Source organism: Pollicipes pollicipes, unplaced genomic scaffold, assembly GCF_011947565.3.
Source record: "Pollicipes pollicipes isolate AB1234 unplaced genomic scaffold, Ppol_2.1 Scaffold_4881;HRSCAF=5763_pilon_pilon_pilon, whole genome shotgun sequence".
Taxonomy (NCBI): Eukaryota; Metazoa; Arthropoda; class Thecostraca; order Pollicipedomorpha; family Pollicipedidae; genus Pollicipes; species Pollicipes pollicipes.
Window position 1 is genome coordinate 45,224,072 of NW_023596576.1, and position 15,453 is coordinate 45,239,524.

General features: G+C 48.4%; 1 protein-coding gene across 1 annotated transcript; it reads left to right on the plus strand.

The window, feature by feature from the left end:
- Nucleotides 1-10,051: 10,051 nt before the first annotated feature.
- On the plus strand, nucleotides 10,052-11,869 carry LOC119101290 (cuticle protein 19.8-like). The gene is made up of 2 exons (XM_037224581.1): nucleotides 10,052-10,077; nucleotides 10,966-11,869. The coding sequence occupies exons 1-2, from the start codon at nucleotides 10,066-10,068 to the stop codon at nucleotides 11,716-11,718; spliced, it is 765 nt and encodes a 254-aa protein (XP_037080476.1). The 5' UTR covers nucleotides 10,052-10,065; the 3' UTR covers nucleotides 11,719-11,869.
- The last annotated feature ends 3,584 nt before the right edge of the window (nucleotides 11,870-15,453 follow it).

Sequence of the window (15,453 nt, forward strand, 5' to 3'; positions counted from 1 at the left end):
TCATAAATGGTCAACCCTCAAAATTGCTGGGAAAAGGCTGCTAAGCCATGGTTAGTGCTCGAGACGGGCGTGACCACCCCCACACGATGCCTCCCACTTCTTTCAATAAGATTGTGCGTTCTATCCTCCATCACGGGTGTTGATTTGTATTCTTTTGTGGGGCACTGACTTTCCAATGTTGTTTCGCCCCCTTCCCCCTTATGCTGGCTTGGACCCCAGTATTTTTTTTTCTGGAATGTTACAACAGCGCAGGAAAAGCTGATCATCACACAAATACTACCTTCTTTCCACCCTTCCCGTCATGGTGTCGCCATGGAGGGTCCAGCTGGGCAGCTTGATCCCGCAACCTCAAAATTATGTCGTCAAATGAGATATGACTTAAGACATTAACGACAAACTTTTTTCTCTCAACGTTTTTTTGTATTGTTCATCAGTCGAGACCCGAATTGCTTCATTGTAACTTGTGCCATCCCATAAGAGATCAAAATTATGGTGTCATTTTTGGGGAGCTTCGTTAAGTTAAACTACAGGTCCACTTCAGCTACAAAAGGAAAAACAAATGAAGAAACGAACTTTTTTATTTGGACGGCTTTTGAGTCTGATTTCGTTCTGGACTTATTTATTGCTAGCACTCCGAACCCACCATCCCATTATTGTAATGGGCCTCTATCCGAATAGTGCGAAAGGATCATTACCGTGTCACGCGACTGCACGATTCTCGGCCGCCCTGTAACAGGCCGACATTGTGAAGCCAACGGCCAAACGCCCCTCTTTGACCAGCCGTACACGAACACTTCTTTGGGAGGGCGAGCCCACCGCCACGCGTTTCGCCACATCACGAATGTGGTCAGCATAACGTCAGCACCCCACCGAAGTTGAGCTTGCGCAACGACGACTGGTGTGTCTGTGCGGCAACATACGCTCTTTTTGCAAGCATTTGACGCGTTGCAGCCAACGGGTTCGTCAAAAGACAAAATCTGTACACTGTCCCTTCACTAGCTATTTTTTTGAAAAAAGATACTGCCTGTGACCCAGAAAGAAGTCACGTGTAGTTAAACCCCAATAAACGCATGCATGAGCGTGAGTACGATTAAGCAGAACAGTGCTATTATTTTTGTTATCCTTTTGCACTTTTCAGGGCAGTATCATGACAAATCTGAACTTCATCGGCGATCCTGTAGCCTACGTGTTTTAAAGATTTAACCCCGCTTTTTTACCATTCTAGGGAATTTAACGATTCAAGATCCAAGCAAACTTTCGGGTTACAAGGGAGAAGTGCATTGCCGTGTGCAACAGCAAATGATACCGCTTACCAACGCGCAGTCTTACGCAGTCAAGTCAATCTTATCTTTATCACCTCGTCGTGCTGATGGAAAATTATCCAACATGAATTAAAATGGCAAGTATACATGCTGTGAACCAGAGTTAAAACAAACTCGTCGCTGGCGTTGTTCTTGTGGTGCATTTGTATATACATACAATGGAAACAGTTTGATTTTAGCTTCAATGCCATACAAGTATTTGGCAATGTGAACTGCTGATGACGTGACATATAATAAAGGTTAAAAATGTGGTACAAACGTCAGATTCAGACCAAAAATTTTCGGGCGCTGCTCGTGTGTCATGCAAAAAACGTCACCTAACAAAGCAGCATTATGTTACCCCATGACACTGTTACCTAACTCGTAAGACACAGAGGACAACTGGAATAGCTTGTGTATTGGCCAAATACCGTAGCCCCCAGAACCTCGTCGTTAGATCCTTTAATGTAGCCGGATTTTTACCGCCCCGCAGAGACATGTGTTTGTTGTAAATAGTACTGCGCCTATCAACACCAGAGCAACCCCTCCCCTAGGCAAAAAGGAACGTTTTCTCTCACCACCAGAAAAAACGTAGCAGCTGATTGGAAAGACGATGTAATAAGTTTAACACACCTAAGTCCATAAAGCATGCAAAGGTCTGAGAAGGTAAACTGAAAAGCTCCCGAGTACTTTGATCACCTTAGTCCTTCGTGGATAATCCTGTTCCCGTCCCCACAACCAAAAATACGTGCCGCCGCCCATACCGCCGCCGTAGAACAGCACCTACGGCGTCCCAATATTAGATCGTTCCTTCAATTTTCAATCAGAAGGGCACGTGCCTCAAGTGCTCCTGCCACCGCCACCATCCTCCTCTGGACCTGTCCTGCATGACTACTATGCTGCTTGAATTAAAGAATGTTGTGCAAATTATGCAAAACTTGAAGATATGACTAGCCTATCGTCAGATTAAAACATCCATTAAGGAAAAGGTCTAAAATAAGTGGGGGAAATAAAATGAGTAGTGAAAACAAGTCGGCAAGAGTAAGTCGTCGGGCACTCGGCTCGCCCCCACCCAAACATTTATACAGTCTGACACTGCTGCTCCATCGAGATGTGTGGGTCTCATCCCGCTGCGAGGCCGGTTTGTCGGGGTTTGGTCGTATTTTAACCGCGGTCTTCACTTCTTCAGTCCAACTGTTTGACAACCTCGTGTTCTCCATATAAATCGTGCGAGGCAGACGAAATTGTGATGATGTTTTTCATTGTGACAAAAGTCCCTCCAGATAACAGTTGCCGTCTAAATACCTAAGAAACAGAACAATGCAGCTTTTAAAAATTGTGCTATCGATTGCTAAAAACCTCACGGGCTTGCGACCAATGGTTGCACAGCTGTAACCTGTGAAAAGTCTGAGCGTGCGGGTAAAGCTGGGCCGCATCGGTGAAGCCGTGTGTTTTTTTTTGTGTTTTTTTTTTTTAATCGAGCCGGCATAGCCTGTCAGACTGTTGGATTCTGTCACCAAAACTTTCACAACAGGAAAATATTTTGGGAGGCGTGTCAGAACACATCACGGAATGCCCAAGGCTAATGGGTCGTACATGGTTCTTGGACCATATCTGACCTACGTTTGACTGAAGACTAAGTTTTGCACTTCAGCCTAACACGGAAGTGTAGACTAAAGTACCAACGTCGGCGTGCTCGTACTAGTGTGGAGCCGCGCTGTAGTTCCACAATGATGTTGCCGTAACGTCATCCATTTCTTGAAGCGTGCAGCCTGTTTCGTCCCTACAACAGGAAACTTTCATGCTTTCAATGTGCATAACGCTGAACGGTGTGACCGTTCGACTCCCAAAAATCACCCAAATTTAGGGATCAACCGAATGCATGCGCAAAACTGGCTATGTATCGGTACACCTGAGGGTCAGCGACTGGATGAAAAGGGTCTCGTTCCCCAAGATCATACCGGTGTAAGCATTCAAGGCAGGTCAATCTCCCTGCGGCCGCCATCGTTGACGGTTTCAAGGTGTGTAAAACATTCTTGTCAGTTTTCAGTGGTCAGATTGGACATGACACTGCGCTCAGTTGCGTGTCGTGGGGGTTTGATTGGACCACACTCTCCGCAGCAAGCTCGACGCTGCGCTTTCCGTAAAAAATGCCGGTAATCAAGCGTGATGGTGTCATTATATTTGTCTACATGCCGAAATAAGCAGGATGTTCAAGAAAAATCTATCCTCGAAGCTATTTGTTGTGGAATATTTGGACGTTCACCTCAAAGCAGCTTTCTCATATCTTGGCTTGAAGTGAAATAGATAGCAGCACGCAAAATTTTTAAAATAAATTTAATGCGAACCATTCGAATGGATGTATTTCTGGGATCAGTGCGCACGCCAAGCATTGCTTGTTGTGTGAGTCCTGACCCCACCATCCGATCGCGCAATTCCAGGCAACGGCAGAATTTAGTGACGAATGCTTAACGTGCCGCAATGCTCGGCACGGTCCGTTCTGCCCTCTGACGTCATCTGACCTTTAGCGCGACCCCTGCCACTGGCCGCAGGCCATGCCTGTCAAGGGCAAATAGGGAGCGTCCTAGGGCGACTCGAACCCACCCCGCCACGGGTGGGTAGATCGGAAGGCAGGCGCTCTAACCAACTGAGCCACCGGGATGGACAAATGAACAACAATCCCGCGATGAGTTTGTGTGGTGCGAAAACATCCCGGCATCGCCTGCCCACCCATTGTCGAACCATGCATGCAGCAAGCTTCATTGATGGGACAATTGGAAACGGTAAACATATTAATAATGCTTCAAAAATCGTCCAAACACCAGACGAAGCTGATGGCTTGTAGCAATGACGTTCTAATCTAGTCTCGCGCTGTGTTTGCTTGGTGTGTCTACAAATTATCCAGCACACGCAACGTGACCTCAGCTATACGAACGCCAGCAATCAACCGTGGAGATGTTGAAGCTCTCTTGACGATGTTGATGATGATCTAGGCTCACGTGGACGCTATGGATAATCAACATATTTGAAGTAGTGTGCAAAACGGCTCCCATGTTGTACTAATATTTTGTTTTAGACTATTTGCGAAGTTACTTGCACCAACAATAAACCATGGAAAGGCTATCTACGTCGAAAATATTGGCCATGATAACGTTACCCGCTTACAGGATGCTCAGTTTTGTGGTGCCGTGTGCGACGGGTTTGAGTTTTCATTTTGCATTGGATGTTAGCACTGCTGATGCCGCATTTGCTGGACAAAATTTTCTAGGTGCTGTCAAACAGCCCCAAAATGTTTAAACAAAAGTGTAAGAGTTGCGCTTTTTGGTCAACCTTGCCTTACACGCAGCCTTGCCAAATACTGCACACACAACGGCCAGCCATGAGTCACATCAGCAATACGAGTATCACTAAAAGCACACTACTGGTTGGACTATGACCTCCGTCGCCCGCGCCACCTCACGTACCCATGCACAGAGCGGCCCTTCAAATCATGGTCCTCATGGCCACTGTGCTCGGCGAACTTATGCTTTTAGGTTGGATGCCGCCTGTTATTGTCGTGAATTCGATATGCTGTCCTGTGATCGCTTACATAAACGCTGAATAACTAAAATGCTAAATTTGTTAAAATGAGGTAACTTCAACTGAATGCAGGCTTTTGTTCACGTGCAAAATGTACACATCCAATTCCATTTTCAATTTTTGATGATGAACTAACCAGCAAACCGCTTTCGTTGTAAGGAAATGTGGAGACCAGCAGGAGCTGCCTGAGTGCAATTTTAAAACATTATACAAATACATTAAAGCTTAATCACAAGTTGAAATGCCAAGAAAATGTTTTATATCAAAATTTGCGTCTTGAAGGCAAACACTTACAAGGTTAATATAGCACGTGAAAGCTGATTGCGTTGCACGTCTTAGTTCAGTAAGGAAATTTTACTGAACAAAAGTATCTTAAGAGGTTGGGCTTTATTGAAGTGCCTCATGAGCTCGACTGATTTTCCTCGATTGGTATGGTAGTGAATAAAAGTACTCCGTACGGTATATGCACTTAATATTATGATAGTGTAGTCTTATTCGTCGATGACTTCGACTCACAGACTTCTTCTGGCTTTTCCTAAGTTAAGCGATAATACTGTTTATGGTACGTTCAGGCATTTTATTTTAACCAAATATAAGAGGTAACTTAGCTCCCGAACTAACTTGCAACGCGCTGAACTAACGCGCAAACAGGGAGTTCTAATCACATGCATAAATGGTAACATTGCGAATGCAGAGGAGATATCATGAGGTAATCAGCCTGTGAGAGCTACCACGGACCTTCATTTTGAGGTCAGCTTTGACCCAAAGATGGCTTCAGTCATTACAGGAGGGAGGCAAATGCCTCAATGCCACATTGCTGACGGCGTTTAATCGCTGGTTGCGGTAAATCTCCCGACCAGTGGAAACTCAGTACCTGGCTATATATGCATGCTGTCTGTTGGTCTTGATTTGTGTTGGCTGCTCTCCCTTAAACCGTGTAGTATCGTTGGATTCTCTCATCTGCCAATACGCTGACGTAACTCGCCACACCACAACCCAATGTCATGGATGTCCTTCACATCAAAGCCCAGTGCCCACAGCCCAGGGGCTTCACCATAGGCATCTGCGGGCATCGCATCCATTGTGATTCCCAGGAGTGCCCTGGCCCTGATGCCCTGGCTCCCTCTCGATCGCTATCAAGTTTAGACGCCCCTGCGTCTGCTGCAGCAGCACACAAACGCCACCGCACGTGCTTATAGCTGCGCCGAGCTTCTGGCGGGCTCTCGACGTTCGCCGGCTCAGTGTAAACGCCGCGAGCCAGCACGGGGCGCGGTCTGCGGTCGCCCCCCGCCTCGGAGGCCGTGTGGGTGCTCACAGAGCAACAGAGGTGGAGGTCAAGTGTGCGACCCGTGATACCGGCATGTCTCATGGCCTTTTGTTCGCAAATAAGTGGCTTGGTGAGTTATGATGAAGCGGCAGCAGTCTCCGGCTTTTATGCTGGAGGGTTGGCTACTGGACTGGAAGGCGCTCAAAGGCCAGCATAGTAATTGGATCGCCCTCAGCGATCCAATCGAGGGTCCGATCGACGCTTCCCTCCATCCGGAATGCATTTGGAACTTTTCCGTTCACCGTGCGCTGTCTAGCTATACAGTGGTGTTACCGTGGACATTGGTAACATGCGCGCTGGCTTAATGAGCCGTTTCCGGGGCCGGACAGGAGCGGCGACGGCTACATGCTGTTCCCAAGCCGGTCATAACAACCCAGCCAAGCAGCCATTTAACGCGTGTTTGCATACGCCAACTCCACCCAACCGGCCGTTGTTGATCCGCACAAATCCCTCAGCTTGTATCAAGGTGTTATAGATTTATCGGGAGACTTCATCGCTTTACTCTGGCTGTGGGTGTTGGATGGCTCGCTCGTCGGACCGAAGCGGTAACTTAATTGATGCATTTGGGCGTGGGTGTGACAGCCGTTTAATTCCAGAATGGCGGACGGGATCAGCGCAGGAACTCACACACCTGCAAGTGAAAACACGTCAGCCCTGACCTTTCAGACGCTCTCTCCGTCTGCGGTACGACGCCATGTTCCCAACAGGCGGCTGCCTGTCTTGATTACTGCCAGCCTTCAGGAATGATTCAACAAACTAACAAGCGCTTTCCTGGACCACGCCATGAGGCAGCATTTGGGAGGTCTTAATGAAGTCTGTCTCATGACAATGTAATAGCCTCGCGCATGTGTATTATGCAGGCAACGCATCGCTGATGCCTTTGTATGTGTAAGAAAAGACTAAGGCTGGTCCTTCAAATCATCCAAATGTCAAGGACACATGCTTCTGGCAGGATATTACCGTGATGTCATAGTGTGGTTTCTTTCGGGTCTCGAGTGACATATAATTGGAGTCATAACGGATCTGCATGCAACTTTGACATGTGCTGTGTGTATTTTTGAAGGAAATGTAACATTATGCAGACATGCTGTCAATGCGCGTGCAGACATGCTGAGCCAACCTGGACAAGATTGCAGGGACATTTGTCTAACATATGCTAATTGTCTGCACCCGAGTCAAGAAACCGTGCTTTTACCCCTCATTAACAGACTACCACATTGGGATACGAGGCATCTTTGATCCGCTACAGATCGCACACACACGTCAGGTGGTAGGCAATAATCAGATGTGACGGCGTCCAGTTTTGGTAAGGCAACACTGATAGCCTTATTCCTAGCATAATCTTTAGCTAGCACGCACCACACATCAAAACATTATGTGCTTGATTATATGAATGCGAGTTGCAACATTATCTATTACATATTGTATGTATTTCTTACTATATTATCTAGTATATTTATGATAATGTGATTTATTATACACTTTGACTGAATGTGATAAGTGCCTTGATGTGTGATGCGTGCCAGCTTAGAACCGTTTGCATGTATGGGTGATGCCTGACGCGTGATGTGCGATGCCTTTTTGATTTAAATCGTTTGCATGTATGAGTGATGTGTGATGGCTGTTTACTTGAAATAGTTTAATTGCATGAAGCGTGATGCGTGATGCGTGTTTACTTGAATTGGTTTGCATGTAGATATATTCTTCATGCTTTTTGATTGATAGATAGATGTGTACTGCATCGTAGTAATGGCTGGCCATTGCTCCTCGTTCAGTCGCCTGAATGTTGGTGACCTGTAAAGAATTGTGAAAAAACTAAGAAATAGATTAACACGGACAGGCAATTTAGAATTTGCTATAGATATTCGCTTTGCTGAAGGCATGTAGGCTAAATATCAATCCATCTATCTCCCCATTCTTCCGGTTACTCTATGAGGAATGGGGCTATTACTAATGCATTATCTATCTATCTATCTATCTAAGGCGTCTTCTTAAGAGGTTGGGCTTTATTGAAGTGCCTCATGAGCTCGGACTGATTTTCCTCGATTGGTATGGTAGTGAATCTATCTATCTATCTATGCAGGCGTCTTCACCCATAAGCACACTCACCTGACGAAGCTAAGGCTAACACGCCCATCGCATCCACATTTGGACCGAGCCGTCCGGCGCGCCGCGCATGACGGCGCGGCGCGCCGTCATGTAGGCTGTGGCACTGACGGGATGGGTGTCTTCAGCACCCGCCTAAAGTCACATGGGTGCACCTGCCCGCTGACACCATATCTCACTGGCGATGGTGTCACCCATGAAGTACCTGAAGCGTTTGACCGTCACACGGTCACTTACCGAGGTAGGTTGCGTGATGGTCATTATAACACCAGCTAATTATGCGCATTGTAACTTGTTGAAATGCGATTCGCAAGCACATGCTCGTGCAATGTGTACAAATGGAAGGACAACGCATTCTCCGGGGTCTGGAACCGAGAGGATGAACTTGCTATCCAGCGACACGGGTGCGGATCCCCGAACAGATGACTTGTTTGACCCGAATAACATGGAAAGGTCACCTGGCAACGGGCCCACGGGGGTCAATCCAGGCCCCGGGTGGCTGAACCACAGCTCTGCGAGGCACGTAGCGTTCAAGTCCTCCGCAGTCCTGTTGGGCGAAATGACGAAGAAAAGTACCCGTTGTCTTGGGATGCGCAGTTTAGATGGTGGGTTCAAGACACGCCCAACACACTGGGCATAGCAGGTACACTGAACCCAATGCGGCTCATGCATGCCTTTAGAAGCAAATAAAGAAGTTCGACACCTTTCAAGATCGTACACAGCTCGCGCTCGACTTCACTGCACGAACGTTCATGAAAAAGTCATGCCCCTGTTGAATGCGCACGGACCTTGACATCATACCCGGACTATCAGTAGAGTAAGGGCATGGCCACTGACTGAGGTCCGGTGACGACGCTGAAGCCTGTATTGACCACACCTCTGATGGTGAGGTTGCGCCCTACAATGATGATCAAAAGCATCAGATTCCAAGCAAACACTTCAATCTCGAGGCTGAGCAGTACAGGGGTTTTCGAATACAGGTGAACGCTCATTTGCTTTTAAAAGAGACATGTAGAGCTATAATCATGGACAATACGCGAGTGCTTGAGCCCTTGCGGTTGACAAAAGCACACAGGCTGCAGAAGGCACCTCACGATGGCCGTCCCTCGTTGCGGTTGTTGACACCTTTCATCAACTTATCCAGGCAGTTTATTTTGGTTGACGGTCTGCGTAGTGTTGCGACAGAATTATAGACGATGGTGATCACCGGTCGCATTTGTGGTCCGTGTGAACATTCCCATGAATTGTGCAGTTTGCTAAGATTTCGTACCAGGGATGTTCGTTCGATGTGCTGTTCGTCAATAATAAAATCTGAAAACGACAACTGATAACGCTGAAGACGTCGTTACAAACCTGCCATCATGGTATGCAAAGACTATCGCAGATCCGGCCATTTATTCAAGCTGGACATAATAACAAGCTGTCCAGAGCAATCTCTCAGTAAACGAGTGGCATATGCAAAGGAGGGGCCCCGCCCTCACCGCCGACTCGTAATGGGGCGTGGTGTGCGTGCTTCCCACCACATCCGTGATGCCCGCTGAGTACCGGATGCGCAGACGGCGGGTCACACGACGCCCCCCGCCCCTCCGCCCCGCCTGGACCCCCACCGACCGCCGGGCCGCCGCCGGCCAAGGCGAGTGCACGCCCTTGGCGAACGCGGTGCCGACAGCTATAAAACGCCAACTAGTGCAGCGGTTGGCAGTCGTCTGGCAGCAGTGGGGCGGGTTCAGCTTGGTGAAGTTTAGCAACAACATGGCTCTTAAGGTGAGAAGCTTTTGCCATGGACAACATTCTGACTAGCTGTTATTGGGCGACATGTAGTGGCCATTGATAACGGGGGTCGTGCCCCGTAAGGCGATATCAGATATACGGGAGACGGCGTCTCCTAGAACGTTTGGAGCTTTTTTTGCGTGAAGGGGACAATGGCGTTATGATGCGGGGCTGTTCGCTCAAATGAGTAGCATGCGACACTGAGTGAAATATTTTGTCTTTAGGAGTTCACGTGAAGTAGATTGAGTGGCCGATGCTCAAGCAAAAGATACAGGCCAGAAAAAGATAGCCAACTCATCTCGCCTTATGGCTTACTTAGGATGATCAAGTCCTGAATGAAATGTAAAGCGAAATATATTGACTTCCTTTTTGGTCACTTCTCTCTCAAATGATCCTAGAGATATTCTTGAAGTGAATTTTAACTATGCTTGAAGGGCGATATCGTAACTACAATTCTTTGTGACTTTATCCAAGAGACATATTTGCTTAAAGGAGCAGTTCCGTCTAGAGGACAATCGTGACATCTATGTCTGCTTGTAATATCAAAAGATTCTTTTGCAGAACAAAAAAGTTTTCATCTTTGATCTATGATATAAAACCATGCGTAATGTAACATAGTCTGTATCGTAACAAGGATGAATATTTTAATGGATCAGAACTAGCCACACGCGCTTTGCAGTTGTTTTGCGTCCATTTAAACAGCAAAGATCGGCGATAAACTTCCGACCCAGTTACTTGCATAGCTACTGGGGCGTTACTGAAAAAGTCCACCCATATCATGTACATAATGGCAGGATCCAGCGGGCTACACCGCGCTCTCGACACCCCCGGGCTCCTCGCCGTCAGCATCGCCTCTTCACCAGCTGTGTGTCCGGCCCGCAGATGGCGTCTGTCCTGGCCGTGCTGGCCGTGGCCGCCGGCCGGCCGGACCACGGCTACGGCGACTCGGTCGTGGTCGGCGAAGCCCCGGTGTCGCGCACCGTGGAGGTCGTCGACTACGTCAACCCGCACCCCAAGTACGACTTCGACTACGGCGTAAGCGACCCGTACACCGGCGACCGCAAGTCGCACGTGGAGAGCCGCGACGGCGACCGGGTGCGGGGCCAGTACCGGCTGGTCGACGCCGACGGCACCGAGCGCGTCGTCACCTACACCGCCGACGACTACAACGGCTTCCAGGCGGTCGTCGAGAAGCGACCACTGGCGTACGGCGGCGCGGCGGTCGGCCGCTCCGCCGCCGCCGGCGTCTACAACTCGGTGCCCACGGCCGTCTCGTACCAGCAGGTGGCCAAGTCGGAGGGCCCAGACGTGCCCGTGGTGCGCGAAACCATCCGCACGGCGCCCGTTGTCGCCAAGGTGGCGCCCGTCGTCGCCAAGGTGGCCCCTGTCGTCGCCAAGGTGGCCCCGTACGTGCCCGCCCCTGCGCCTGTCGCCACGTACGCCGCCCCCGTCCCCGCCGCGGCGGCGACGTACGCCGCCGCCCCGCTCCCCGCCGGTCACGTGAGGTACGCGGCGCCCGCCGTCGGTGTCGCCCCTGCTGCCACCTATGGACGCACTCCCGCCTCCACCTACCGCTCTGGGTACTCTGGGTACCACCGCCGCGCGTCGCCGTACATTTACAACTACAGCTACTGATGACGGGGCAGGAACAGGGCAACGAATGTGCTGGCTGTTTTTCACGGCAGCGATATGACCATCCAGTATTTTCCAACATCGTAATGCTCCTCTGCCACACTCCAAGTGTCGGCCACGACTCTTTTGATATGAATAAATTGTTGTCAGAATATGCCTTTTGTCGCCATGTGAGCACAGTTCTCTGCGCGTGGGATCAGAAGCAAAAGGGCGTGAGAACGAAGGGACAGCCAGGCGTGGCGGCAGCACTTATTTTTGGTTGCCAGGGCCGGAACGGGATCCCCCATGAACGATCTTGGTCAGTCCCGTACTCCACCGTCTTTTCAGTTAAACCTTTGCGAGCAATATGGCCCTAGGTGCGTATTGTTTCGTTTATCCCCTACCTGTTACTGCTGTTACGGTTTTGATATTACGACAGCTGATGGTGCTTAAGTGCTAGTAGGTACCTTGCACTATACGCAACGAACATGCATTTTGTGGGTCGGAAAACATCCGACTACACTGGCGCATCCAGCCCTCGGGTTTGGGGTCAAGTCAGTTGGGCAAAGTACATCACCAACCCCAACTTTAGATTGTCCTCAGGTTTATACTCCGCGTAAAAAAATGGCTTGGCAATGGCTGTGGTTTCACTTTGGCTTCGATTTCTCTCCTATCGGGTTTGACACAGTGGCTCTTTTCGAGGCGTACTTTGGCTTGGTGATAGGAGTATCGCGTGATCCATATGACGCACTGGTTTCCACTTTACCAATCAGGTTCTCGGTAACAGCCCTTGCCTGCCGTGCCAATCACAAACTTTGCTTTTTTCTACATCCGCACCAGTAGAGTTATGCACGGTGGATGCCGCGGCGACGGTGGTCGCAACTGCAGGGAAGAAGCGTGCTGCTGTTGCAAAGCGTTGACAGCGTAACTTGGACTCGAAAATAAGCAAGTTTGATATTCTTATTGTGTCTTGATAGTGCTGCAGTGGCACTACCCAGTGCTGTTGTCAGACATGCCTAGTCCTGATATTTTACGAGGTTATGCTTTTGAAATTTGCCCCAAAAGTGGGACGCTCCCTTTAAACCGACAGAAGAGGTGCCGTCGGTCGAGAAAAATATTTCGGTGTCAGTTCATAACCCTCCCTTAATGCTATCAACGGCATACAGTCGCATCCTCCTCGCGTGATTACAAATAGTTTCAAAGTGCTGCTACATATTCGCAAACCACGCTCCATTCCTGTCGTTCGTATTTAGTAATGTGCCGCCAGGTGAGCATGCCAATAAAATAGACATGCCGTCGGTTTACCTTTTGTGCCGTCTTCGACGTCGGTTATTGCTCTGTTATTGCCTGTCAATAACATAGCAATGCCGTGCCCTGCCTGTTATTGCTCTGTTATTGCCTGTCAGCCACCTCGCGATCTGAAGAGAAACATACCGGGCTGGAATTGGGGCGGGCGGTGAATCTATCCGCCGCGGGCCACATGCTCGTATTTTCTTTTCAATGCTCAGGTACATTCCCTTTTGCTACGTTTAGCGCGGGCGCTCAGCCCGGACATGAGCGCCAGGACAGTCAGTATTAGATAACCCTGGAAGTACGCCGACCACGCTGGAGGGGACATTCATTCGTACAGACATTCATTCGGATTCGAGGCCCGACTGGCCTGGAGCGCTCAGTGCCCACGCCTTTGCAGCATGCAAGTCCGACGGACGAGTTGCGACCCTTTGGCGGTTCACTGCGATCCCCTGCCCTTTCCCCATTGTTAGCCTTGCGTTAAGTTAAACATCATTTAAGCAAAAAAAAGAAGCAAAAAAAAAAACGCTCTGCACTCTCCAGGGTTCTTAAGATTATGTACTCTCACATCAGTTCTGACTCGCTACATATACTGGGCTTCCTTCGTGTTTGCATAGCGCCTATCGCCCTGAAAAGCCTATCTAATATATGCATGTGTTTCTGCTGTGTTATGCTCGGTCTTTTAAATCAACACATCTACCTGGCACAGTGTGTCGGGGCTACCGGCAATTTTTCGCGAGATGAAGAGAATGCTGCCGTTATGACAGGCTCATTGCGTCACAGATGCTTCACTCAATGACTCATTGCGGGTGGTAACGGAGGCAGACCTTTGCGGCAAGTAGCAGTGGTAAAAGCCGTGGGATGAAGGTCCCACTTTTTAGGTAGGAGTTGGAGAGTGGATTGCTATCTTTCCGTGACACAGAAGAAATTTGACGCATGCTGCACATCCCCGGCAACTGCTAGTGAGAGTTGTATTAGCCCGCCAAGGGATGACACTTGATATTGAATTGAATAACTGTTAGTGTATAAACCATGGAATCATAAGAGGCAAGTGATTCAAAACATGTGTTAGATCTTATCTGGGCCACCCTGTTCTTTTTTCTGCCGCATATCGTAGCCAGTTGGTCCTGGTCTCAAACCAGGCGCCATCTTTGAAAAATATCGTCAAAAATTTGCTGGCTGGCTTGACATATGCATAAATTAGAAGAGCAAAAACATCAGATGCACATGATGCTGTTCGGCAACAGAGAATCCACGTTGCTAAGAGTGATGCGTTTGGGTACGTACCTGCCTAGTACACCAATAGTTTAGATGACTGCTGCATTTATTTGGCCCAGTATTTCCTCTCCTGATATGGATCAGAGTCAGAGGTGTCAGTGAGATCAGAAGAGCAATGTCAAGGAGGAGGGGATCAGGCCCTACGAAAATCTGTAAAGAAACAACCTGAGTTGGAATGAATGGACAACAAATTCGAAGATGTTTTTGGTGAACGATGTTCTTTTGCTCGGTCCATCTCTCTGTTTCATTCAGTCCCCCAATTCTTCTTTTTTATACCATAGAATGTGTCATTCATAATGGTTTGGCGAAAAGAGTATTCTCATTTTTGAAAAAAATCACCCAACCTTGCTTCGTTTAGTTTGATCTGGTTATATACTGGACAGCTACCTGAAACATATCCTTCTGTCAGAGACGTTTCAAAATTTGCTAGTGCGCTATCAATTCGTGTAATTTACATATACGACGCATAGCGCGCCATTTCCATTGCACGGCGCGGACGTATCACCGCGTATATGCCATAGTGGTCGTGAAACTGCGCGTTGCCGTGGGTGGGGGTGGATTAGTTGTTATAGATACCATTACAAGGAGTTGATAGCATCGGAAATGTCATCTATTTTAGCTCTACGTGGATATGGGTCGGATAGCAATGAATCTGGTGCAGATGAAATTGAGGACGAAGAAGCTTTGACAGCCCATTTGAGACCGATTCAGTCTACGGAGAGTTCGCTTGGATTAAAACATCGATGCAAGTGTGCTTGGCGCCGACAGTCGCGCCCAAGGTGAATAACAAGTCGTGTGGAATGCTCTGTGTTGATCGGTGGTGAATACAGATAATCTTGGGTACAGGGTTGAAGCTTGTCAAAATATAGATGTCAGAAATAGCACTCCCAGTAAACTTAAGGCATAGCTGGAATCATATGGTTCCATATGCAGGGACAATGAAGACTGCAAAAGGTGCATTGTGTGAATGATGTTAAATGAATAAGAAGTTTCCGCCCCAATGTTGAACACACATAAATCTGGAAACTCAAAATGTGGTACATGGTCCCCCCCAATTGCATTGCATTGAAAGTTAGTATTCTAAAGAATTTTATGCCATAAATGTAATTTTAGCCAAAGTACTGCAATGTTTTGCACCATAAAACAGGGTGAAAATTTAGTGTAATTTGTGTGCGCTTTGGATCAGCAAGC